Source organism: Hibiscus syriacus, unplaced genomic scaffold (assembly GCF_006381635.1).
Source record: "Hibiscus syriacus cultivar Baekdansim isolate YM2019G1 unplaced genomic scaffold, ASM638163v2 tig00110556_pilon, whole genome shotgun sequence".
Lineage (NCBI taxonomy): Eukaryota > Viridiplantae > Streptophyta > Magnoliopsida > Malvales > Malvaceae > Hibiscus > Hibiscus syriacus.
In genome coordinates this window covers 2,479,418-2,507,405 of record NW_024062779.1, presented here as the reverse complement: position 1 = coordinate 2,507,405, position 27,988 = coordinate 2,479,418, and the positions used below count along the sequence as shown (strand labels likewise).

The 27,988-nt window shown below is 34.7% G+C and overlaps 2 protein-coding genes and 1 pseudogene across 2 annotated transcripts; 1 reads left to right on the top strand and 2 right to left on the bottom strand.

Moving 5' to 3' along the window:
* The first annotated feature begins 275 nt into the window (after positions 1–275).
* LOC120131371 lies at positions 276–2,002 on the top strand (annotated as a pseudogene).
* Positions 2,003–10,700: 8,698 nt separating this feature from the next.
* LOC120131837 (plasma membrane ATPase-like) lies at positions 10,701–11,758 on the bottom strand. The gene is made up of 4 exons (XM_039148727.1): positions 11,636–11,758; positions 11,400–11,516; positions 11,047–11,228; positions 10,701–10,951 (listed from the first exon to the last, which is right to left on the bottom strand). Exons 1-4 carry the CDS (start codon positions 11,756–11,758, stop codon positions 10,855–10,857), a joined length of 519 nt encoding a protein of 172 aa, XP_039004658.1. The 3' UTR covers positions 10,701–10,854.
* Positions 11,759–15,094: 3,336 nt separating this feature from the next.
* On the bottom strand, positions 15,095–27,845 carry LOC120131835 (deSI-like protein At4g17486; the record flags this gene model as incomplete). Its single annotated transcript, XM_039148726.1, has 2 exons — positions 15,095–15,351; positions 27,527–27,845. Coding segments are annotated over 2 exons (576 nt in total), but the record flags the coding sequence as incomplete, so codon positions are not given.
* Between the last annotated feature and the right edge of the window lie 143 nt (positions 27,846–27,988).

Genomic DNA, 27,988 nt, shown 5'->3' with positions numbered 1-27,988 from the left:
GCCACTAGCTCTAAAAGAATTTAAATTCAGCAGTTAAGTGCTAACTATATTGTGAGGTTAAAGATTGACATGGCAAAGAGTAAAACCCATGAAACTTAATGAACTTTCTCTTTTCATAACTGCCGCACATTGATGCACTATCTCCATTCACTCCCAGCACATAAACCAACTGATTGGATTTAGATAAATTCCCAGAAAAAGAAAAAAAAGAGATATTTTTCTTGTTCTTCGTGTCCTGCGTTTTTCTTTTATCAAAAGAAGAGCTAACCATAGATAGATTCAAGAGTAAAACAGCAAGATCTTTGAACAGGAAAAGGAAGTTTCACTCATTAGTCCCTGCATTCAAATTTAAAAAGAAGTCTTATCTTCTGTTTTGTCTGAGTGGAGACACGAATCTTCTGTGTCTATTATTTCCCATGTGGGCAAGTTCCTTCTATTGGTTTTCACTTGTAATTCTTGCCCGACCCGAGTCAACTGTTTCCTCCATCCCGGCTTCTGTTCTTCGTTCTGAACAAGAACCCATTTCCCAGTTTTCTTCACAAATGGAAGCTATTTCTCCAGGTATTTCTCTTAAACGGGGTTGCTTTTTTTTTTTTGCTTGCTTTAGCTGCTCGACTGATCCAGATTTTTGCTTTGATCTACTATTTTTTTTACGACGTTTTCCTCTTATTTCGGAGGATTTTACACATTTTATGCACTGTAAGCATAGGTTTATGAATCTCCGAATTTCCAGTAGTTTCGATGCAAGGAGTGATTGTTAGTTCTATTAAAGTGGACAAATTTAGCTTATTTGGCATAGAAACCTGCAATTTGTGATTCTTCTTCAATGAACAAACAAAGAGTTATGTCTATGTTTTCCCCTTACATTTCTAACAGTAGCTTTTAATTTTTAGTCCAAACTTACATGCATTTGTTCCTCAAAATGTCAGTTTTTTTTCCTTCTTGCAAGCCTATTTGTGCCCCATTTCTTTGGATCTTTTTTGGTGCATTAATATAGTTCCCTGTGCCCAAAAAAAAGGTGGTTCTTTTTCGTCCATTTACCTATGCTAATTCCAATTAACCATGTAAAGCAGGAGTGGCTGTGGTTAGAGTAGTGCACCACCAGGATTTGAACAAGAGAATTCTTATAGCTCTAATTGTCGTCTCCACTCTCCTTTGTGGATTATTGCCGTTTTTGTTATGTTTCTGGATATGTAGACTGAAAATCTTGAAGAATTCCAATGGGAAAAGCAAACAGAACCAAGGTATCTCGAGATCAAAATTATTCCTTTCTTACGGTTCTTGTCTTCTAATATGAACTTTGTTGTTTACTTCTGTTTTCACTGCACAATCTGTAGTACCTACAAAAGCACTTTCATTGAGTCCAATTGTTGATCGTTTTAATTCCTTATGGATGGCTGGGAAAAAGGGTTCAGTAGCTGTTATTGAGTATCGGCTATTGGAAGCTGCAACAAATGGTTTTCAGGAAAGTAATGTTTTGGGTGAAGGTGGTCGTGGTGTGTTTATAAAGCTTCCTTCAATGAGAAATTTCTTGCAGCTGTGAAAAAATTAGAAGAAGTTGGAGTCGAAGCTGAAAGGGAATTTGAGGTAATATTTTGTGCCTGACTGAGATAGATTGGGATGTCTATAGTCTATGACATTTGATATCCTTCTTGGGCTAATTGCAATGTGCAGAATGAGGTGGACTGGCTAGTCAAAATCCGGCATTAGAATATTGTTTCACTGTTGGGTTACTGTATCCATGGTGAAACATGTTTGCTTGTATATGAAATGATGCAAAATGCTTCTTTGGAGAGTCAATTACATGGTATATACAAACCCCTTTTCTTTATTTCTATGTAACAAAGAACAGTGAAAGTTAGTTGAAGATGGCTAAAGTTTTATCTTTTGATTTGATTTTGTTGATATGGACATTATAGGACCTTCTCAAGGATCAACTTTAAGCTGGCATTTACGAATGAAAATCGCAATTGATGTTGCTAGGTGAATTCCATATCCAGTTCTCTTCTGATATCTTACTTTGATCTATTGCTTATTTGTTATTAATTCGGTTTGGAAAATTATAATTGATCTCTGATATAAAGTCATCTAACATCCTTCTTGAATATCTTCACGAGAACTGCAATCCACTAGTTGTCCATAGAGATATAAAGTCATCTAACATCCTTCTCGATTCCAACTTCAATGCTAAGGTAAACATTATGTGAGACAGACATGAAGGTTCTTTTCCTTTATGGTTCTTTCTTGAAATAACTTGGAATGGTTCCCTTACCAATCTTTTCCTTGGTTCAGCTGTCAGACTTTGGCCTTGCCGTGACTACCGGATCGCAAAACAAAAATGTAAAGTTGTCGGGAACATTGGGGTATGTAGCTCCAGAGTACCTCTTAGAGGTAAGCCAGAGCTCTTTGTAGTTAATACATAAGAAATTCCGAATGAGAACCCATGCATTTTCGAGTGATATTCATCTTTCTGCAAAACTAGCGTTACATGAATGCGTTCTGTCGAAGAACTCATTTATCGAAATGTCTGCTGAGTCGAATTCAACACTTTAGCTTGTCAATTCGGCTTGTAGTATTACGGTTGTTGTGTCAGTGACATTGAATGTGATTCATGTGTCCTTGAGCAAATACAGATCCCCACAAAGATGGAGACATAGTTGTTTATTTTTCATGCCTCAATGGCTGACCAAATGATACTGAGAGCTATTTTAGTACCAAATGTAGTATCACTCTTGAACTGAGTAACGGCATCGTTGAGTTTCTCAAGCAAACTGACGGATAAAAGCGATTTATATGCTTTTGGGGTTGTCCTCCTAGAGCTGTAATCGAAAAAAAACCGCTGGAGAAAATGTCACCAACTTGGTGGTAATCTCTTGTCTCATGGGTAATTTCTTTTGACCATACTATTAACCTCGAGGAGTTTCAGCTAAGCTCTTAGTCGCATCTTGAACTTCGTTATATACAATTTTGATATAGGTCATGCCCTAGCTTACCGACAGATTGAAACTTACGAATATAGTTGATCCGGTAAGTAAAGACACGATGGATTTGAAGCACCTATATCAGGTACACGAAAAGCTACTTTATCAGCATCGTCATATGTGTGTTATTGTTATAGATTCAAATTGTATATCTTTCTGAACAGGTTACTGCTGTTGCTGTGCTTTGCATACAACCCGAACCAAGTTATAGGCCACTCATAACTGATGTCCTACATTCTCTCATCCCTCTAGTACCGGTGGACATTAGAGGTGTTGGAAAATAATTAAGGTGGGTGGGCAACTTTCGGTGGCTTTAAATGCACCGAAAGTTGGTTGTTGAAAATGATTTTTGGCTTAATTATATTTTAGCCATTACACACTTTAAGATATTTACAAGATTAGTCCCTAAGTTTTAACTATAAATATCCTAGCTCATTTAGCTTTAAAATAATCCCAAAACATTTCTTTCTTCCTATATTAGAGAGCTTTCTTGTGAGTAGTGAGTGTTTTGTAAATACCTGTAAATTTTCTCTCTTAGTAAAAGATCTGCAGCAGCCCGGAGACGTAAGCACAATTGGATGAACTCCGTTATCAATTTTCGGGTATTATTTTTCTGCTTTTATTTCGCATTCTCACTAATCTGGTTATAGAAAAAATACTTGTACTCGGTTTATTTCCTAACAACTGGTATCAGAGCTTTTGGTTGTGAATTCTGTCAATTTTTTGCGAGGTTACTATTCAGGTTACTATGCACGTGAATAGTGAATTTCTTGAATAGTGAAATTCGGTCGGCGATACGAGTTTGTCGACGGAGTATTCTCATACACGGTGGTTCGTAGAAATTGTCAGAAATGATCCAAACGAAGCTAGATTCGAGTGGGAGCGATGGCTGCAGACGAAGGGAAGATGAAAATTGAAAAGTTCGATGGTGCAGACTTTTGATTTTGGAAGATGCAAATTGAAGATTTTGTATCAGAAAAATGTATATCAACCCTATCAGGAAAACAACCAGAGGGCATGAAGAATGAAGACTGGGCTCTTCTCGACAGACAAGCCATCGGAGTTATCCGACTGACGTTATCCTGCAATGTTGCTTTCAACATAGTAAAGGAAAAAACCACAACAGATTTTATGGCTGCTCTCTCCAGTATGTATGAGAAGCCATCGGACTCAAACAAAGTTCATTTGATGAGGCGGTTATTCAATTTGTGGATGGTGAAAGGGGCATCGGTGGCACAACACCTAAATGAGCTCAACACAATCACAACCTAGTTGAGTTCAGTGGAAATTGAGTTCGATGATGAAGTTCGAGCTTTAATTCTCTTATCATCTCTACCAGATAGTTGGAATGCTATTGTTACAGCAGTCAGCAGCTCGTCGGGAAACAACAAATTAAATTCGACGATGTTCGGGATCTGGTATTGAGTGAAGAAATTCGACGAAAAGAATCGGGTGAAGCATCAACCTCCTCAGCCTTGCACACGGAGTCTAGAGGAAGAACTTCAGAAAGATATTCAAATTGTGGTAGATCAAAATCCAGACGGGAAAAATCCAGAACGGGAAAGAAATATTTTACCTGTTATAATTGTGGCAAGAAGGGTCACTTTAAAAGAGATTGTCGAGCACTGAAGAAAGATACTGGTGCACATGAATCTACTAACATGATAGAGGAGACAGGTGATGCCATGATTCTAAGCGTCAACAGTCCGATTGAATCATAGATCTTGGATTCATGGGCATCTTTCCACTCCACCCCATGCCAAGAAATCATGGAGAACTATGTCAGTGGTGACTTTGGAAAAGTTCATCTTGCTGATGATGAAACCTTGAAGATCGTCGAAAAGGAGACATCCGACTAAAGTTGTCAAACCAGACCACCTGGAAGCTGACAGGAGAGACATATTCCTGGCCTCAAAAGAAATCTGATATCTGTTGGACATCTTGATGGAGAAGGATATAGTACAACCTTTTTAGGCTGTGAATGAAAGATTACCAAAAGAGCACTCGTCATTGCTCGTGGTAAGAAGACTGGTACTCTCTATGTCACCTCGAATTTAGAGAATATCATTGCAGTAGCAATGCTGATGGAAAATCAAACATATGGCACCAAAGGCTTGGCCATATGAGCGAGAAAGAAATGAAGATACTTCTGTCAAAAAGGAAGCTGCCGGATCTAAAGAATGTAGATGTCGGACTATGCGAGGATTGCATCTTTGGCAAACAAAAGAAAGTTAGCTTTACAAAGATTGGCAAGACTCCCAAGGCAGAAAGATTAGAATTGGTTCATACTGATGTATGAGGACCATCCCCAGTTCCATCTCTTGCAGGCTCACTATATTATATCACCTTCATCGATGATTCAACAAGGAAGGTATGGGTTTATTTTTTGAAGAAGAAATCAAAAGTCTTTGATACCTTCAGAAAATAGAAGGCCATGGTGGAAAATAAGATTGGTTTGAAAGTCAAACGATTAAGGTCTGATAATGGAGGAGAATACAGAGACAGTAGATTCAGAGATTTCTGCGCAAATAATGGGATCAAGATGGAGACAACAGTTCCCATAACACCGCAGCATAATGGCGTAGCAGAGCGCATGAACAAAACTCTGAATGAATGTGCCAGAAGTATGAGGATACATGCCGGATTGCCCAAATTGCTATGGGCTGAAGCTATCAACAGTGCAGCTTACCTGATCAACTGTGGGCCCTCAGTTCCCTTGGATGGCGGAATACCAGAGGAAACTTGGAGCAAGAAAGAAATAAACCTTTCACACTTAAGAGTGTTTGGTTGTATTTCTTATGTACACATAAACTCTGCTGAAAGAAGTAAGCTTGATGCCAAGTCCAACAAATGCGTTTTTTTTGGTTACGGTGGTGATGAGTTCAGTTACCGGTTTTGGGACTACAAAAATCGAAAGATCATCAGAAGCAGAGACGTCATTTTCAATGAAAATGTGATGTACAAAGACAGGTCAACCGCAGAATCAAGTAATATCGAGGCTGAAACAAAGGAATTTGCTAAGCTTGAGGAGATTTTTGGAAATGATATTCAGATCAATCTTGAAGCAGTTCAAGAAGAACCACGTACACCAGAACTGAGACGCTCCTCCAGAATTTCTAAACCAATCCAACGTTATTCGCCTTCTTTGCACTACTTGTTACTGACTGACAATGGTGAACCAGAGTGTTATGATGAATTAATGCAGGTGGAGGATTCGGTCAAGTGGGAGTCTTCCATGAAAGATGAGATGAACTCGCTTATGTCAAATCAGACGTGGGAATTAGCTGAATTATCACCAGGCAAGAAAGCGTTCCATAACAAGTGGATTTACAGGATCAAAGAAGAGCACGATGGGAGAAAACGCTAGAAAGCAAGATTGATTGTCAAAGGCTTTCAGCAAAAAGAAGGTATTGACTACAATGAAATTTTCTCTCCAGTCGTAAAACTGTCTACAATCAGACTGGTGTTGAAAATTGTAGCTGCAGAGAATTTACATCTTGAGCAGTTAGATGTAAAAACAACTTTCCTTCATGGTGATTTGGAGGAAGAAATCTATATGAGGCAGTCAGAAGGCTTCATAGAGGCAGGCAAGAAAAACCTGGTATGCAGGTTGAAGAAGAGCTTGTATGGTTTAAAACAAGCTCCTAGGCAGTGGTACAAGAAGTTTGATAGTTTCATGAGTAGCAGTGGTTTTATCAGATGCCAAGCAGATCATTGTTGCTACATCAAGAGGTTTGAAACATCTTCATTATTTTATTATTGTATGTTGATGACATGCTCGTTGCAGGCTCAGATATGCAAGAGATTATAAACTTGAAGCAAAAATTGTCGAAGTAGTTTCCTATGAAGGATCTGGGCGCTGCAAAGCAGATTCTTGGGATTAGGATAAAAAGAGACACAAAGTCGGGGACTTTGATGTTATCACAGGCTGAGTACATCAACAAAGTACTCTCCAGGTTCAACATGCAAGATGCTAAACCAGTAAGTACACCTTTATGTGTTCATTTCAGACTCTCCAAAGACCAATCACCAAAGACGGAGGAAGAACGTGCACACATGGTGAAGGTCCCGTATGCCTCAGCAATTGGAAATCTGATGTATGTCATGGTTTGTACCAGACCAGATATTGCTCATGCAGTGGGAGCTGTTAGCAGGTACATGAATAATCCGGGCAAGGTACACTGAAAGCAGTCAAATGGATCCTCAGATATCTGCGGGGTACCACAAACAAAGCACTTTGTTTCAAAGGTGGAGATACGATACTGACATGTTATGTAGATGCTGACTTAGCCGGAAATGTTGACATCAGAAGGAGCACTACAGGGTATGTCTATACTCTAGGAGGTACTGCAGTAAGTTGGGTTTCTCAACTACAGAAGATAGTTGCTCTCTCCACAACTGAAGCATAATATGTCGCTGTTTCGGAAGCCAACAAGGAGATGGTTTGGCTCCAAAGTTTCTTGGAAGAGTTAGGCAAGAAACAAGAAAACAATGTCTTGTATTGCGATAGTCAAAGTGCTATCCATCTAGCGAAGAATTTGTCTTTTTATTCCAGAACGAAGCACATACAATTGAGATATTATTTTATCCGGTCTCTTCTGGAAGATGGGATTTTGAAACTTGAAAAGATTAGTGGAGCTCAAAATCCGGCAGACATGTTGACGAAGACGGTGACCACAGACAAACTGAATTTGTGTTCTGCTTCAGTTGGCATCCTAGAGTAACAAGATAGAAATGCTGCTGCAGTGATCGAGGTGTGAAGACATATTAAAACCAGTCTTCAAGTGGGAGATTGTTGGAAAATAATTAAGGTGGGTGGGCAACTTTCGGTGACTTTAAATGCACCGAAAGTTGGTTGTTGAAAATGATTTTTGGCTTAATTACATTTTAGCCACTACACACTTCAGGATATTTATAAGATTAGTCCCTAAGTTTTAACTATAAATACCCTAGCTCATTTAGCTTCAAAATGATCCAAAAACATTTCTTTTTTCTTATACTAGAGAGCTTTCTTGTGAGTAGTGAGTGTTTTGTAAACACCTGTAAATTTTCTCTCTTAGTAAAAGATCTGCAGCAGCCTGAAGACGTAAGTATAATTGGGTGAACTCCGTTATCAATTTTCGGGTATTATTTTTTTGCTTTTATTTCGCATTCTCACTAATCTGGTTATAAGAAATTATTTGTACTCGGTTTATTTCCTAACAGAAGGTTCATTAAGAGTTACATAGCCGGTCTATCCCTCATCTCTTTCATCAGTTCCATGCTGGTTATAATAATTCGGAAGTTGTGATCACAGTGCCTCGAATTTCGATCTTGCATCCTGGTCGTCTTGGCTAAAAGATTGTTTCGGTAGGTTTCCCTCATTCTTTTCTAAATGGACGTTTCCTTTGAGGATCTGATGTAATTTGACTCTGCCGTGAAAGTACAGTTTTGGTTTTCTGGTGATACAATGTAAAGTAAGGTAGAATTTATATTCGAATACGAATATTTAACATGATCTGTGTTGTATGTGGTAGTTTATGTTCGATATTCATATATTCTTGAATATTAACTTTGTTTTATTTATATGGATGATAGTTTGGGATACCTATTTGCATATTAGATATATTAATAATTATTAATAATGATACGAGAGTGTTATTTTACAAACGTTAATAATAATAATAATAAAAAAAAAAAAAACAATTCTCAGATCCTAATCTTCTTTGTAGTCCTCTCGAGATCCTCGTCACAGGCGATCCTGATATCTCCAAGGTCTCCGTCAAGTTAACCGAGACTCCTATAGGAAACTCTTGAAGTGTGTAAATTAATTCAAAATAATTAAATGATTACAAGTCCTATATTCTACTTTCTCACATAGTTTTTAATCTCATCTAAAATTTTCAATTCCAAGACCGCTAGATCTGATTCGTTAGCGTTTAGACTTAATATTGATTTTTAAAAATCAATTAAAGTAAAATTTTTATTAAAATATTTTTCTTTAAATGATATTATGAAAATCCAATTGTCATATTGTGTACACTTTTTAATTAATTTTGGTATTAATTTATTAATTGACTAGTTTAAATTGAATTTTACAAATGCTTATTAAGGAAGTAATTCTCTCGACTCAATTTACTTCAATATCGTGTACATTTTATTATATAACAAATTAATCATTATAAGTATTAAATAAAAATTAATTCAATTTTATATTTAACACTTTATTAAATAAGTATAAAGGAAGTAATTCTCTCATGTCACTTCTCCGCATGTTGCGTTCCTTGTTTGGATACAACATGTTCCATTCGTATTGAGTCTATATCGTTTTTGATTTAATACTTTTTATTTTATCAAGTTATAATTAGATCTCTATTTTTCTTGATAATTTTTACCAAGTCTCGTATAATTATACAATTAAAAATTAATTTATCTACAAATAATCAAATGTACGTGAATCCCTAATAAATATTTTTTATGATTAACTCCGAGGGACTAAAACAAAAGTTTCCAAACGTGAAAGCGAAAAATGTAATTATTCCAATAAGAAGTACTCGGTCGATGCTATAGCATGACGTGTTTGTCCTCGATCGGGATGACAAACTAACCAAACAAGAATGTCAGTGTAATGCTTGAATTTCAACGTCATTACCCCGATATTATCAAAGACGCATAAAACAACAAGGAAATAATGAAGATAACAAAGCCCAAGTTTCTTTGCTGTTTAAAATGATTCCACGGATATTCTCAGCCGTTTTAATCAAACGGCAGTGCCTTCAAATACTTCTCGGTAGAATCATAATCCTCGTCTTTCTCCTTTCAATTCCCCCCCTAAAAAAATGGTATTTTCAAGCTGGATTTGCAGTAAAAACACCAGGAACATGTTTGTGAAGATTGTTCATCCCGGAGGACACGTGGAACTCCATGACCGGCCTATCCTTGCGGCGGAGATAATCTACCGGAACCCAAGGTGTGTGGTGGCTCACCCCCATGTTTTCCAGCAACCATGGGCCATTGTTGCCCCGGAGACTGAGCTACCGCTCGGTCAAAAGTTCTATGTTGTGCCGGTAAGCACTATCCGAAAGCTTCAACGACTGTCCAACAAGTATTCCGGTACACCAATAATAAGCGAATCCCAGCAGAGCGGGGAGTTAAAAGCTGCTGACAAGGATGACTCCAGTAGTATATGTTGGTTCTTCACAAACAAGAATAATAAGACTCCATATTCCAGAATGAACCATAGTTGGGAGGATGAAGACTCGAGCACAGATAAAGGCATTTCCAAAGATACGGAGAAAGATGGGTGGTGTTTCGATGATAAAAGTTGCTTCGCATGTATGAAAACAGGTGTTAAGAGTAGTAACAATCATCATAGAGCTGATGACGTGGATGATTCTGCTGAGGAAACGAGATCGCTCGGAAACTTGGTGTCAGCTGATGACGACCATACAAGGTTCCATGTGAGGAAGAGGATACTGAGAGGGCATGCAAAAGGGTCACCAAAAAGACGGCCAACATTTGATCAATGGCAACCAAGTCTTGCGAGCATTTCTGAAACTGATGAATAGAGAAATTAAATATATAGATATGTTTTTGTTCATATTAATTTATTTGTCAAGGTCTGAATGAGCTTTGATCGTCCATAAAGCAGGTTTCTTTAGGCCAAAAACAAGATTCGTGAACCGATAAACAAGCAAAAGAAACCGGAAAATAAACCTATTTGGAGTTTAGCGAAATATCCCTTCAACCATTAAATGGAAGAATAATTTTTCTTTATTACATTGATAGTGACAAAAGGAAGACCTGCTATGAAGCTTGTCTTTAATGTTGCCACTCTGTTATTCCAGAAACAACTAATAAAGAAAAAATAATAACTTCCGATGTGTGGCACCTCTCAGACAGTGTAGTTTTGATTGATGGTCTCAATGTCGAGTCCTTTGAGTTTCACCACTGAGTCGACATGGCCTTTCAGCGTATGAAGCTCCCTCAACCTGGTAAAAGAACCAGACATAAAATGTTAGAATCATTTCATGAATGAAAAAGCATGATACACAATCAGTAGGTGATTGTATCATATTATCATCACCTTGCTACTTCAGCGCGCTTCTTGGCTTGTTCGGCGATATCCGACAACTCTCGGTAGCTGCTCTTCTCATTCAAGATTTCTTCGGTTCCGGAAGCCTGTAATCCGTGAAGGGTCCGTTGCGCCGTGGCCCATTGTGCTTCCCTCTCTCCCTTTCCATAATCCTTCTTTGTTGTGAAATCGGTCTATGTATGATGCGAGCAAATATGAAAGGGATGGTCAATATCAACAAGAGAAAAACAACTTTCATTCATTGTTTCAGTCTTCGTTAAAGGAAAATGATTTTGCGACCATGCTCTGAAGAAGATTATCCCAGGCCTTTCCGCTTAACGAATACGAGTTATGAACTTGAGAACATTAAGTGGGAAGTAGGTAACTAAACTGTAGAGCCAAATGACACCAGCCCAACCCCATCCAATGCCTTTAATTCTAGCGAATTCCCAGTTTGCATAAACAGCAAGCACAGTAGCCACCTTAGAAAGTTGAACACCAGACAAAAAAAACAATATCAGTCAGCTGTGAGATCTACCCTAGCGAATGTTTCCAGTCTCCTTTATTATGAGTTATGTTTTGTGGGTATTTTTTGACGTACAGAATAGGATTGCAAAGAAACTCTACAATTATTCTTCCAATCAAAACAAAGATCCCCACTTCTACTCATTGATGCTACTTCAAACCCATTCAGAAAACCACAACTTCTACGAACATTTGTCATTCTAAAACTTGTAACTTAGTTTCTATAAAGAAAACTATAGAGGGGTTCGTGTCTTTCACAGTGTGTTTCAGATGCCTAATCATATGAGGCTGTCCCAACCCTCAAATGTTTCAGATTAGAAGTTTCATTTCTCTATACTGGCCAGCTGAGCATGGTCTACTGTTATAAAACTATTTTGAGACAGAAACATTTGCGAAGTCTTCTCCAAACCAACGTGTTTCTCTTGAGAATTTGAATCCACATTTAAAATTCTGTGCCTTCTTTAATTCCAAATCTGAGATTAGATTATCATCCTCTAAATTGCCCATAACTACGTCCGTATCTTGTGGCCCATCGCTAATCAAAATCGGTCCAGTTAGAACCTGGGACGCAACACCCCTTGTCCCAAAATAGTCTTCTTGCCCATAATATGTGAAACACATTAAATAGTCCTAGGATTCTTTCTTTTTTTGGTAGTTAGTCTTAGGATTCTTTGATAGAGTGGAATTGGGAGCAAAGTTCTTCACCAAAATAAGAGTGAAATTTATCTTAATTGGTCAGATTCCGTATTTTAAGTTAGGGAAATCTCGAACAACAGAGTTTCCATGATTAGAATCCTCACGCAACTAAACACTACCCGACAGTGTTGCCCTTCTCGGTGGCACTCTAATAGAAAGATCCCAAGCCAAAGGAAGTTCTTTTCCACCATGTCGAGCCCTGACATGACAAAAGCTCTCCCCGTGACCCAACTTACCACATATGAAACAAAATAAGATCGACTTTTCATTATTCTCTTATAACCAGCGTAGTTACATTGAAATTATACTCCAAAAAATAACCAAGAAAATTATCAGCCTATTTGTTGTGTTGTTCGTCATGAAACTCAAAGGAATATAGTTGACTAGCACCAAATAACTGACATGGGTTAGAGGAATCGTCTTTGGGTCTTCCCCATCTTTTAACATGTGAAATTAACAATCGGAGAATTAAAATTTCATGAACCACCAATTTCAATTCTATCTGCACTTCTCACCAGAAAAAGGCGAAATAAGAACCTACTATCGCCCGGATTTGATATTGTAATATCCTGACCGGATGCCAAATATTCGCTAGGGTAGATCTCATAGACTGAAAGTTTAGTATGCTATACGTCAAGAAATACCCACAAAACATAACTCGTATGAAGTTTTCATGCTTTTCGATTCATCCTCCGCTAGGGTAGATCTCATATGAATTTTTCTTCTTTATCAAGGCATGGTCATATAAAAAAATCAGTTTCCAGTCTCCTTTTTTAGGTTGACTATTCTTGTAGGCTGTACGGCGATGCCAGGATTTCTGTTGTCATCTATGCTTTTTTGTTAATTGCCATTTTTGGGTCTTGATTGTACTCATTTTGATCAATTTCCAATATATGTGATTTGATTATATTTCCACGAGTGGTGAAAATACTTTTTAGTTTTTATTGAAAAAATTTCTGTTGATAGGAGTTTCTTCTTCATATAGTTATAATCCTCATTAAGAGTGTCATAACAGCTTGGATATAGGTTGGCTGATGCATTGTACCTTATAACTAGCAATATAATGATTCCTTAAATCCCGGATATAGGTTGGCTGATGCATTGTACCTTACAACTAGCAATATAATGATTCCTTAAATCCCAAGTTCTCTCTACATTTTTTATGTTCTTATACATGTTTGTAGTTAAATTATCTGATGAAAATGGCGTTTGAACCTTATATTTATAGGAGGAATGAAGAAGAGGATTAAAAGCACTGAGGGCTGATACTGTAAGTAAATTAAGGAAGGCCTTACCAGAGCTAGAAAGAGGTAGAGAATTCTGATGCCTGCGGTTAATTTACTTGTGTAAGATAATTATTTATGGGTCTTGTTTTTCTGTTTGTAGTTAAAATACCTTGCTTGGCCGTTGATCCTGGACAACTTTGTAGAATGGATGCAGGTGAAGCAGAGCTAAAATCTATTAGCTTTGGTCAACTTGATTCTCAGCTATAAATTCCATTCGGTATAAATACAGGTTCTTTTTAAAGTTTAAGCCTCCACTCTTTGATCCCTTTTTCTAGAGCCTTACATGATTTTTTTTTCTTTGTTTCTGGGAGAAGGCGAGTTGACTTGAATGTTTGACTAGGCTTGCATTATGTAATAACAATTTATTGTGAATAATCTGTTGTCAGGAATGTTCAAGTTGCAGCTAATCTTCAAAACATGAAGGTCTTCATCAAAACATACCTTCCAAAGTTATTTTCTTGGTGTTACATATATGCAGAAGATAATCTCAATGTATCGAATTGAATTTGTGTCTTGATATTTAAAAATATTGGATTATGATGTTATATTATGAACAAAACTGATTCATCAGATACAGCATAAATGAAATTGGTAATATTTCTTTCATACTGCTCTGTCAAGATCAACTTCATCGTCTATGTGCCTACATCGGACTATCAGCAACCAGCATTTTAAGTTCAAAAATAACTTCCAAAGGGCACCTGCGAACAATCTGTTGGACATCAAGTCCGGTAAGCATAGTGCGAATTTCATAAAATTTAACTTTCTAGTGTCAATTCAATACTCCCTGCTATTCTTTATATATATTGCATGAAACAGCTTCGCCTTGCATGGTTATGCCTTGATAAGATTTATGCTTGATGCTTACATAGTGTGAATTTCATAAAATTTACCTTAGTACTCGCGTCTGTAAAATACAAGTGTGTTGTCAATTAATTGGAAAAATTAAATAAATATTAATTTGTAATCACTTACAATTATTAAAAAATAAATAATATTCGGGTTGACGTAAGGTGAAAAGCACATTTAAGGAAAGAAGTCGAATCTCCAATCTTATTCAATGAGTTAAAGGGGAAGCATATGGCCGTAAATTACTACAGGGATATTATATTATTCCTTTAAATAAACCTAAAAAACCATCAATCACTAAATCAAACATTCGAAATTTCGAATGCATGTTTATACCACCGCCCCCCCCCCCAAAAAAAAAACATTCGAATGCATGTGTTTTTTATTACAGGTAACAATGAGCTGATTGATTGATGATGGTATTCGGGATGAACTCTTTAGCTATTAACTCAGGTAGCTTCAAATACCAAAAGAACCCATTATAAAGAATTGATAACTTACAAATGTACAGATTTCATGCCTCCAAAAATTCCCAATGTTAGAATCATAAATCCACCAACAAAAATAATGCAAACGAAAACGAAAGGAAACCAACGATTTGCTTCGCTTTGCTACCCCCCCTGTTTTGAGGATTTGGTTCAATGGAAATATTGCTGACCATCATCAATCAAGATTACCTGCTTTCAAAAGAAAAATAAAAATAATCAAGATGATTGAGGAGCAAGAATCAATGGTGAAGAAGGGGGAACTGAGGGTCTGCTTTGGCTTCTACCCCGATTCTGAGATTCAGTAGTGGTCGAAGGCGATGAGCTCGAAGAAGAGGTTGAAGATGACGTGAATCTGTTGGAATCATTCGTCAATTTCTTCGTTTCTCCTTCACAGGATTTGTCTTCGATTCTGTGATGCCTCACCTTGGTTGAACTTAAAGTCACTGGAAGAACACAGTTGCAGAAGAACCCAACGAAATCAACAATACATCATTGTCGTAACTAGGGGTGTGCCCGGAACTTCCGGGTCGATGATTTCTCGGCCCGGCCCGACCCGGATGTTACGGGTATTCGGTAATCGGGTACCCGAATTTTTTGGGTACCCGGTAATCGGGTACCCGATACCCGGTTTTTAATTTTTAAATTATTAATTTAAAAAAATATATACACAAATTTAAATGTTCGAAACTTCGAATTACATACTCTAATATCCGAACATAAAATTTAAAAGTTCAAAATACAAAATATAATAATATATAATATAAATAATTCATTATATTTTATATAATTATATATAAAAAAAATAAAAACTAACCGGGTACTCGGGTAACCGGGTACCCGGAAAAACTAGATTTTGTGACCCGGGCCCGACCCGGGAAATGTCGGGCCGGGTACCCGACCCGGCTGGGTATTTTTTTTTAGAGAATTACCCGATTTTTTTAGATCCGGGTCGGCGGGTCGGGTAATTTTGCACACCCCTAGTCGTGACCTTTTTTTTCGGTTGAAACGATCGTTTAATTGTTTTGAAAACAGTTTCGACTTTTATTTTTGGAAAATGAAGAGATTGGAATTGATTTGGAATAATTTGGAATAGTCGCCATCAACCTTTGGGTTAGGTAGGTCGAATACCTAAAAACGTCTTTTAAAAATAATTTTTAGAAAAATCATTTTTAAGACAAAAATTGGTCTGCGTTTACCAAAGATTCGATTAAAACGGGTTCGGGAGTCGGTTACGCGTGAGGAAGGATTAGCACCCCACAGCGCCCAAAATTAGTACTGTGTCGCTTATACGTTGTCGTAAATGGTGAAAATCCTGAATCAAATATCAAGTTAAAATATGATCCGTTTATTGGAATTTAATTAATTTACTTCAATTAATAACTTAAAAAATAAAATAAGTAGTTAAACTTATAAGAACTAAAATGCAACAAATCAAAAACTTGAAGTCTAAATTGCAATTAAACCAAATTAAACCAATGACTAAAACATTAATAATGTCGAGTTATGCACATGAAGATAACATACAAAAATTAATTAAATAAAACAAATGATTATTTAACTCATGAAAATTACCATGACATTCTAATACAAAAATTATATGCATTATTTAGATATAAACTATATCTTATATATGATTAATATAAATAAGTTTTAAACTTTTGAACCATAACTAATACTCAATATTAAAATATAAAGATTTAATTCGATCTAAGATACACAAATATATGTAAGGTACTATATGAATTTATATTAATTAATCATATATACATACTATCATACATACATGTACGCATATTATGAACAAGTAATGGACCACTATACTTATTAAATAAGTGATATAAAGAATATAAAAGTAAATACAAATATGCATCTAATATAATAAAAATATATTAAAATTGATCATGCATGGGCTAATTAAATATAATATATATACTCCAATAATTTAATATATATATATATATCCAACTAAGCTATACGTTAAACAAATAAAATATGGCTATTCTTCCTAAGACACGTTAAACAAATATATATATATATATGAACAAAAAATCAGTTTCCAAGACACGTTAAACAAATATATATATATATATGAACAAAGAATCAATTTCCAAGGTAAGTGTACAAGTGAGCTAAAAATTAATTATTCCAAATATTTTAATATAAAATCTAACTTAGCCTAAACCTAATACTTAAACTAAACTACCCACCTGTTTTCAACTTCAAAGAAATCTCAACTCTCTCTTCTACTTCCCATACCCGAGAAGCTCAAGGTTAACACTCACAAAGCCGACAGCTTCTCCAAAGGATGTTCTGTAACATCCGCAATATGGGTTAGTGACCAAATTGTAAAATTTCAGAATTTGATGACTAAAGTAGAAGAATGAAATGGTTCAATGATTATTGGATATATATGATGAAGGTTATTTAGTAATTATTAAAGGAAATAAAGGGAAAAAAAGGTCAATTGACCAAGAAATGAATTAAAAATGGGATTGGTAAGGATATATACACGTGGAAAGGGAGAGAATTCTCCATAGTTCTCTTCTCATTTCTTCTTATTCTTTACGTGAAAGCCAAGAGCAAATGTAAGTTTGATTTAGCTTTTGATTTCTCGAAAGTTTTAAGTTGGATTTGAGTCTTTGGGGGTTATATAAGCTTAAGGAAAGCTTATATAAGTTTAAAACACCAAAGAGAGAGAATTAGAAAGGAATTTCTATTAAGGGTTTATAAATAAACTTTTGTTATAGAAAGGTTTTTGAAGTTCTAAAGTTAGATTTGACTTGTCAATGGTCTAATTAAGAAGTTAGAAGCAATTGAATGGAATTTGGAACATGTTAGAAATTGAGTATGATTCTTGAATTTCCATAAGAAAGATGGAATTTAGAGGTTAAAGATGAGATAAATGAATTTTAACGAGTTTAAGTATGTATATGTAAGTTAGGAATATGAAAGGGGTTGAAATATGAAGGATTTAATCTAAAAAGAATGAATTTTCGGGTTTAAAAAGAGGTTCTGGGCAGAGCGCATCGATGCACATTCATAGTGCATCGATGCATCAAGGTTAAAACCCAGAAATCGTTTGAAGGTGTATCGATGCACAGGAAGTGCATCGATGCACTCTTTTAAAATAAATACATCGAATGCAATTCGTGCATCGATGCATAAGTAGTGCATCGATGCATCCCAGTAATAAACAAACATCGAATGTATTTTATGCACCGATGCACAGGTAGTGCATCGATGCACCGATAGGGAATGCATCGATACACTGTGCAGTGCATCGATACATACCTTCATTAAAAGATGAAAGGGGGCTTTTCTTTTAGCCTAAGAAGTGGCAATTTATAAGATATCAATTAGTATACTGGTATGTATCAATGTATTATTATGATGTAGATATAGAATGAAGCTTGTTCCGGAACAATCTAATGATTAAGATTGATTCAAAGCAAACAAGGCTAAGGTGAGTGCACATTCTCTAGTATATGAGGTTCAAGGGAAAATAAGACTTGTGATAAGTCTATTTCCAATAGTGAAAAACATGAATTCATAGAAGTATGTATTTGTTATGATTTATATGTGTGCATGAGTATATGTGTTATTGATATGAATATGGTAAGTAAAAGGGATTAATGGTGATGATAAGAATAATAATAAGGATAATGAAATGATAGGTATATGTGAATATAGGTATTGATGTGTTTTTGTATGTATTGTAAGATGATATGTTTATGTGATAACATGATAAGATGACAATGATTTACATGTCATATGAACACATGAGAAATGTTATGAGCCATATGAAATAGAAAGTATATGTGATACATGAGGGTGAATCCTATGTTTATATGAATATGAACTCATATGAGAATTGACATGAACTACGTAATTACATGTATATGTGAATGAAACCATGAGCTTATATGAATATATGATATGGTTACATGAATATGTAAAAGGATATAAAAGATAATGCCCATGTTATGTGTCATGAGAGCTAGGGGTATAGTTGGCATGCCAAGAGTCGAGGGTCTATGTGGTCCTTCGGGACATATATGTATTCTTTGGAACATGTGTGATGTCTGGTGAGACACATACTTGATCCTTGGCATATGTATATGATTCTTAAGGAATGATATGTGGTCCTTCGGGACATATATGTATTCTTTGGAACATGTGTGAAGTCTGGTGAGACACATACTTGATCCCTAATATATGTATATGATTCTTAAGGAATGATATGTGGTCCTTATGGACAGTATTATATGGCACTACGGTGCAATTCTACGCGGTACTCCAGTGCAATTATATGTGGCACTTCGGTGCAATTATATGAGCTGTGGTGACAGCATTAGTGCACAACCTCTATGTACTCGCATATCTTTAGTTCTCACATGAATATCATGGGCTATTAAATAGATAATATTAATAAAGTGATATGATAATATGTTTGTTTCCTTGTGGAATTTCATGTGTGATATTGATTGTACAAGTGGTAACTTATAAGACCATATGATGAAAGGAATCAATGATAGTGATAAAATAAGAAAGAAATGAAGATGATAATATAGTTGCTTGGGTGTACGTGTTTTATGATAGTATATATATATGGTTTACATGACATGATATGTATATGTGCAATTGGTTATGATATATGTTATATGATATGAACATAAGAGATCATAGGAACATGAGATAAGAGATATGAATGATAATGACATATATGTATGCATATATTTGTTACATGTAAAAGTATGAGTGGTATGAAATGATAGTAGTAATTGTTTAGGTATGATTATTAGTTACCGTTTACCTTATATGTTTATATGCCTCACTAAGTCTTTGACTTAGCGTGTAAGTGATTTACACGTAGGTTTCGAGAACAGTAAAGAGCAATGTGGAGCAAGACAGGTCAGTTCTCCTTACTAAAGATCAGATCAGAAAAGATGTGAATAATATGCATTTTAGTATATAAAGTTCTAGTTGGCTTGTTTTCAAAAGAATATATTGTTTAAGCTATGAATAGTTTTATAAATGTTTCGAATAGTTATATGTAAATAAATAAGTGAAATATATACGCTCTGATTGGTTTTGTAATAATAAAAATGTCTTTTATGTAAATTAGTCATTTATATGTTATACAAGTTTTAAATTACTCACTATTTTATACAAGTATGTTTTAAAAGGTCAATGTGACACCTCGGACTTGTATTCGGGTCGGATATGAGTTAGGGGTGTTACATTTAATGGTATCAAGCTACGGTTTAGCCGATTCTAGGTTTAAATCGAAGTCAGAAGTGTTTTAAAAAGTATACATGCCAACTCAAAGTGAAAAATTTGATCTGATAGTGTAAGGAGTATGATGTCTTGCTAATAAAAATAGATTATTATGTGATAATAGAAGTATGATAATAAGAGCTTCGAAAGAAGTGAAAGGTAATAAACCTGAAGGTAATAGCATTCACCTGCCCTGGCCAGGCAGGGAGAAGAGTGAACACCTCAGGAAGTGCCTGTATAAAATTTGGAAAAATTATTCTTCATGTTGAAGAATGTTCTGATATGTTTTCAATTTATACTTCTTTAACTCATAGAATGAATGTATCAAATTAGTTGATAAAGTTGCGAGCACCCAAGTTCAAGGGTGGATTTAAGGAAGGTTCTATTGTTATAGACATTTGGTTGAATGATATGATAGAAGGTTTTCATTTCTTCAAAGTAGAGATGTTGAATTGAGTAGTTTTGTTACTACTTTGGTAAGTTAGAGTATGGTGGACAATTGTCACCATAAGAAATTTAAAAGATTAAATGATGTGATTAGAATTGTATAAGAGTTCAAGAATAAGTGCATGGATGACCAGTTTATAAGACAAATGAAACTGGAATACACGAGCTTGAAACAAGGGAATTACACCTTGTATGAGTATGATTATAAGTTTATTAAGCTAAGCAGAATTGCTGCTGAGTTAATTCCGACTGAAAATGATACATGTGATTTGTTGTTAGGACTTGCGCCTTAAATTAAAAGAGTGTTACTGGTTTTGAATTTGCTATCGTTTCAAGAAATGGTTAATTGTGTTAAAGCTTTAAAGAGAAAAGCTCAGAACGAAAAGTTTGGAGAAATAAAATCTCAGATGATTAAGAGAATTAGTGCTTCATAGAATTTTAGCACCAGCAAAGAAAGGTAGAGATTCTGGTTCAACTTTAAACCAGACATGAATTAGTTGTATTCTCCGTCAGAGAATTAAATCATATGAGAGTTCGACAGACTCCAACAGTAGGTTTGATCTTGAAAGATTAAACAAAGAGTTAATTGAGGATAAGTCAAGGTTAAAGATAACCCTTGTGAATTGGGTTAAAAGCTCTTTTAGAAGTTATGTAAATTGAAGCATAAAAAGTATTTTAAATGGATTAGATGAGTATTGAAATCTGGTGATTTTTTTTAAACAAGTGGAGAAAACATAAGTATAAGAATGGTAAAGAATAAGGTTTTGTGCAAGTAAAGTTGACTATCAAAGTAATGAAAATGTGATAATGAGTGATAGTTAAGGATAAATACATGTGATATAAAAGAGCATGGGAGTATGAAGAACATGATATGGTTTAGTTATGTATAAGACAATGCGGATTATAAAAGGATAAATGGATAAAGACCAAGGAATGGATTAAGTGTTTTGCTAGAAATTAAATAATGTGAAGGATAAGAAGTATTTTAAATGTATCAAGTGAGGTAGATACTATTTTGTATTTAAGATGAAAGATTTAGCGTGGGCTAACAAGATTATGGGACGGAATGTATTGAAATTACAAGATTTCAAGATATGGTAGGTTATGATAACCAAATATGAAGTGAATCTGGATACAGTTGTATACTGTGATTATAATAAAGTGATAGAGTGAAGGAAGCGAGGATTCAAATGTTTGAGTAAAACTAAGAATTGATAAGAAGAGTTTAAGTATGGGTAAATCAATGATCAGTTTATAAATAAAGGAAGTTAGAATGTTAAGCTTGAATAATGGAAGTGACATGGTGTATGAGATTGAATGTTTATTTGATTAGTTGAGTAAACTATTGTTGAAATAATTCCGACTGCAAAGAATGTATATGAATTGTTCGATGAAGGTTTATGTTTTAGATTGGAAGAATCGATGTTGACTAACAGAGTTATAAGATAGTAGTGTATTAAAGTTAAAGGATTAAAAGATGATTTCAGGGTAAGCTAATTATGTATGGTGTGGATTGAGATATGGTTATGTATTTTAATCATTGAAATGAAAGGTAATAAAGGAGACAAGGCATAATATTGTATATGAATGAGAGTATGGGTTCAATAAGTGAATTACACTGGGTTGATTTTAACTGAAATGATGTTTATGATTAATTTGATCAGGGCTTACGCCCTATATTGAAAAGTTGTTATTAATTAGCTGTAATGGCATGGATGTTAGAATTATCAGATTTAAAGGAAACATAAAGTAAGTTAATCAAATAAGATATGAATCTGGATGTGGTTGTGTATTTTGATCATATAGATATGATATAGGCAAGGAGATAAATATTTATGTGTTTTAAAGAAAATTTTGAAGGAAAAAAATACAAGCAAGATACGATAAGAATGAGGTTCTGTATAGTGAAGTTGATTAGTAAAGTATAAAGATAATAAAGACTGTAATCAGAGATAAGTTTAAGTGATAGGAAAGAGTATGTGAACATGAAAGAAAGATATGATTGGTATATAAGAAGATTTTGAGTTATGAAGAAAATGAAAGGATGAAGTTTAAAGAATTAGATGTGATAAAGATTATGTTGAGATATAGGTTATAAGTTTAACCAGAAGTAAGAAAGGTATGTCAGGTAATATGAGAAATTGTTTAGTTCTGCAAAGTGTATGTTTAATTAGTTATGATGAAGATTTAAGGTTATGTTTCTTGGTCAAGTGGATGTAGTCAAAGAAATGAATAAAGATTTATATGTATTAAGGAAGTTTTGGAGTCAGTCAAGTAAGGGTGAAATAAAAGTTTGGTGATTCTTGAAAGACAATTGAAGATTGACAAGAATTTGATTGATTTATGAGTTGAGTAATAAGAATTAATGTTATTGTCTATCTGATAAGTGACATATAGGAGATATAAAGTAAAAAGGTAGTCGAATAATTGAAAAGATAAGAACCAAGTATTAAGATGATACAAAAGATTAAGTTCAGAAAGCAGCAGAGAACGTTAGAAGATATGTTTTCTCAGGATGTGCAGTGAAAATTCGAGGACGAATTTTTAAAAGGAGGGGAGATTTGTAACATCCGCAATACCGGGTTAGTGACCAAATTGTAAAATTTCAGAATTTGATGATTAAAGTAGAAGAATGAAATAGTTCAATGATTATTGGATATATACGATGAAGGTTATTTAGTTATTAAAGGAAATAAAGGGAAAAAGGTCAATTGACCAGAAATGAATTAAAAATGGGATTGGTAAGGATTATACACGGGAAAGGAGAGAATTCTCCATAGTTCTCTTCTCTTTCTTCTCCTTCTTTACGTGGAAGCCAAGAGCAAAGGTAAGTTTGATTTAGCTTTTGATTTCTCGAAATTTTAAGTTGGATTTGAGTCTTTGGGGGTTATATAAGCTTAAGGAAAGCTTATATAAGTTTAAAACACCAAAGAGAGAGAATTAGAAAGGAATTTCTATTAAGGGTTTATAAATGAACTTTTGTTATAGAAAGGTTTTTGAAGTTCTAAAGTTGGATTTGACTTGTCAAGGGTCTAATTAAGAAGTTAGAAGCAATTGAATGGAATTTGGAACATGTTAGAAATTGAGTATGATTCTTGAATTTCCATATGAAAGATGAAATTTAGAGGTTAAAGATGAGATAAATGAATATTAATGAGTTTAAGTATGTATATGTAAGTTAGGAATATGAAAGGGGTTGAAATATGAAGGATTTAATCCAAAAAGAATGAATTTTCGGGTTCAAAAAGAGGTTCTGGGCAGAGCACATCGATGCACATTCATAGTGCATTGATGCATCAAGGTTAAAACCCAGAAATCGTTTGAAGGTGTATCGATGCACAGAAGTGCATCGATGCACTCTTTAAATAAATACATCGAATGCAATTGGCATCGATGCATAAAGTGCATCGATGCATCCCAGTAATAAACAAACACGAATGTATTTTATGCACCGATGCACAGGTAGTGCATCGATGCACCGATAGGGAATGCATCGATACACTGTGCAGTGCATCGATGCATCCTTCATTAAAAGATGAAAGGGTTTTCTTTTAGCTAAGAAGTGGCAATTTATAAGATATCAATTAATATACTTATATGTATCAATGTATTATTATGATGTAGATATAGAATGAAGCTTGTTCCGGAACAATCTAAGGATTAAGATTGATTCAAAGCAAACAAGGCTAAGGTGAGTGCACATTCTCTAGTATATGAGGTTCAAGGGAAAATAAGACTTGTGATAAGTCTTTTCCAATAGTGAAAAACATGAATTCATAGAAGTATGTATTTCTTATGATTTATATGTGTGCATGAGTATATGTGTTATTGATATGAATATGGTAAGTAAAAGGGATTAATGGTGATGATATAATAATAAGGATAATGAATGATATATATATGAATATAGGTATTGATGTTTTTTGTATGTATTGTAAGATGATATGTTATGTGATAATGATAAGATGACAATGATTTACATGTCTATGAACACATGAGAAATGTTATGAGCCATATGAAGAGAAGTGTATGTGATACATGAGGGTGAATCCTATGTTTATATGAATATGAACTCATATGAGAATTGACATGAACTACGTAATTACATGTATATGTGAATGAAACCATGAAATTATATGAATATGATATGGTTACATGAATATGTAAAGGATATAAAAGATAATGCCCATGTTATGTGTCATGAGAGCTAGGGGTATAGTTGGCATGCCAAGAGTCGAGGGTCTATGTGGTCCTTCGGGACATATATGTATTCTTTGGAACATGTGTGAAGTCTGGTGAGACATATACTTGATCCTTGGCATATGTATATGATCCTTAAGGAATGATATGTGTCCTTTGGGACATATATGTATTCTTTGGAACATGTGTGAGTCTGGTGAGACACATACTTGATCCCTAGTATGTATATGATTCTTAAGGAATATGTGGTCCTTATAGACAGTACTATATGGCACTACGGTGCAATTCTACGCGGCACTCCTGTGCAATTATATGTGGCACTTCGGTGCAATTATATGAGCTGTGGTGACATTAGTGCACAACCTCTATGTACTCGCATATCTTTAGTTCTCACATGAGTATCATGGGCTATTAAATAGATAATTTAATAAAGTGATATGATAATATGTTTGTTTCCTTGTGGAATTTCATGTGTGATATTGATTGTACAAATGGTAACCTATAAGACCATATGATGAAAGGAATCAATGATAATGATAAAATAAGAAAGAAATGAAGATGATAATATAGTTGCTTGGGTACTGTTTATGATAGTATATATATGGTTTACATGACATGATATGATATGTGCAATTGGTTATGATATATGTTATATGATATGGACATAAGATCATAAGAACATGAATAAAGATATATGATGACATATATGTATGCAATATTTGTACATGTAAAAGTATGAGTGGTATGAATGATAGTAGTAATTGTTTAGGTATTATTAGTTACCGTTTACCTTATGTTTATATGCCTCACTAAGTCTTTGACTTAGCGTATGTATTCTTTGAAACATGTGTGAAGTCTGGTGAGACACATACTTGATCCTTAGCATATGTATATGATTCTTAAGGAATGATATGTGGTCCTTCGGGACATATATGTATTCTTTGGAACATGTGTGAAGTCTGGTGAGACACATACTTGATCCCTAGTATATGTATATGATTCTTAAGGAATGATATGTGGTCCTTATGGACAGTATTATATGGCACTACGGTGCAATTCTACGTGGCACTCCTGTGCAATTATATGTGGCACTTCGGTGCAATTATATGAGTTGTGGTGACAGCATTAGTGCACAACCTCTATGTACTCGCATATCTTTAGTTCTCACATGAGTATCATGGGCTATTAAATAGATAATATTAATAAAGTGATATGATAATATGTTTGTTTCCTTGTGGAATTTCATGTGTGATATTGATTGTACAAATAGTAACTTATAAGACCATATGATGAAAGGAGTCAATGATAATGATAAAATAAGAAAAAAATGAAGATGATAATATAGTTGCTTGGGTGTATGTGTTTTATGATAGTATATATATATGGTTTACATGACATGATAATTTCTTATTTTATATTTTTATTTTACTTTAATCTAATCCTCTCATCCGAATCCTTTTAAAATCTACTCAAGACTCACTGTTTCGGAACTGACCACCTAGTCCCTTAAAGATGAGGACAATCACTCCGGCAGTTAAAGCTCACAACACTAAGGTAAAATCTCTTTCCTCCCTTTTCAATTTTTTTTATTTATTTTGAAACACACATGCACACACAGAGAAAACGGGAAAATGAAAACAATAAAAAAAATACCTTGAACCCAAATTATATTTCTATTGCTTTCGATTTTTTTTTTGAATACAAAAGTGAGATTCTTGCTACAATGTTTTATGTAGGCTTTTCGAAGGGTGAATGAAAATTCTCCTTGTCTCCTTTGCTTTTCTGTTGAAAACCAAGACCTCTCTATCGTTCTATCGTTGGTGAAAATTTCTCGTTTTTTTCTTTGTCTCTCGCTTCCCCTGATAATTTTTTTTCTTCTCACCACATGTTTTTCCCTTTTCTTTGAATCATCTGCGTATTTTATGGTTGATATCTTCACCGAATCTCTTTGGATGCATCTGGAATTTCTTTGTGTTTGGTATGAAAATGACAAGTTTAGGTATGATTTAGGTGATCTGCTTTTGACTTTGCTAATATCTTTTATTTATTTTGCTGTGTGGTGACCAACATGGTGATGATGATGTTTCAACTTGCTCGGAGGTGACTCGCTTTAGTGACTCGTCGGTGGAGAGGCTTGGTACTGTTGTTGATCTGGGTCTGTTGGGTTGCTTATAATTGGGCCACATTTGGTCTGCACAAAAATATAAACACACTTAATAATAATAATAATAATTTAATAATATTCTTTAACCCTGACAAAAAATAAGTGTCTACAATCATCAACATTATCACCAACGTAAGAATGGATAGGGAGAGCTTGTTGTACTCATAAAAATTTTAAATTCTCATTTATGTATTTTCTTTATATTTTCTATTTCTCATTTAAAATTTGATAAATTAAACTCTTCTTCAAATTTAATAGTACACTAACATCAAATTATGTGTATCTGAATTCCAAAGTATTCATATCCGGAACATATTCCGATATAGGATATGATCCTTGGAAGGTATATGTGTTTCAAAACTATTCCTACAGATGTCATCACTCCTAAACCCGAACCCGAATAACATAAGATTTTGACTAAATTCGTTCATGGTTGACACTTTCAACCATTATCTTCCCTATCCAGAAGAGAAATCAGTTTCCACGGCAGCTTAAAACGGCACAAATGGACCACGATTCAAATCAACAAGTTAAAAGGCAGTGTTTAAGAGTGTTACCAATTCTAGCAAGGCAATTAACCCAGCTGGGGATTGGACTCCCAGTCAACCTGATGCAAGCATCGTTGCAGAAATGGTTACAGTTTTTGGTGATTAAGCTGTCAGCATTCCCTTTGAATTCATCTACTAAATCATCCATAACTCCCCTCACATCTGCAGGCCCCAACTCCGTTTTCCCGATCAAAATTGTTTTCCTAAAGGTGAACCCATCGCACTGTTTTGGTTCTGCCTCAGATATCCCACTTGTTGGATATTCGTGAGCCCCAAACGCATATTCAACCCCATGAATGCCGCCCCAGAAAAGACCCCGTAAATCAACAATCCAAAAACACAAGATATGATGTTAATAGATCTATACGATATTTTTAGAATATAAATGTCAAATATTTTTTCTTTTATTTTGATTTTGATCCTTATAAACACTAAATTTTTCATTCTAATTCTTTGTTATTTTTTTTTGAATAA

Excerpts from the sequence above, each read along its gene's own strand:
- LOC120131837 (XM_039148727.1), bottom strand. The coding sequence starts at position 11,758 with ATGACAAATGTTCGTAGAAGTTGTGGTTTTCTGAATGGGTTTGAAGTA. Across the intron at positions 11,229-11,399 it reads TTACCTACTTCCCACTTAAT|ACCGATTTCACAACAAAGAA; the intron begins GTTCTCAAGTTC and ends CATCATACATAG. Across the intron at positions 10,952-11,046 it reads AAGCGCGCTGAAGTAGCAAG|GTTGAGGGAGCTTCATACGC; the intron begins GTGATGATAATA and ends TTCTTTTACCAG.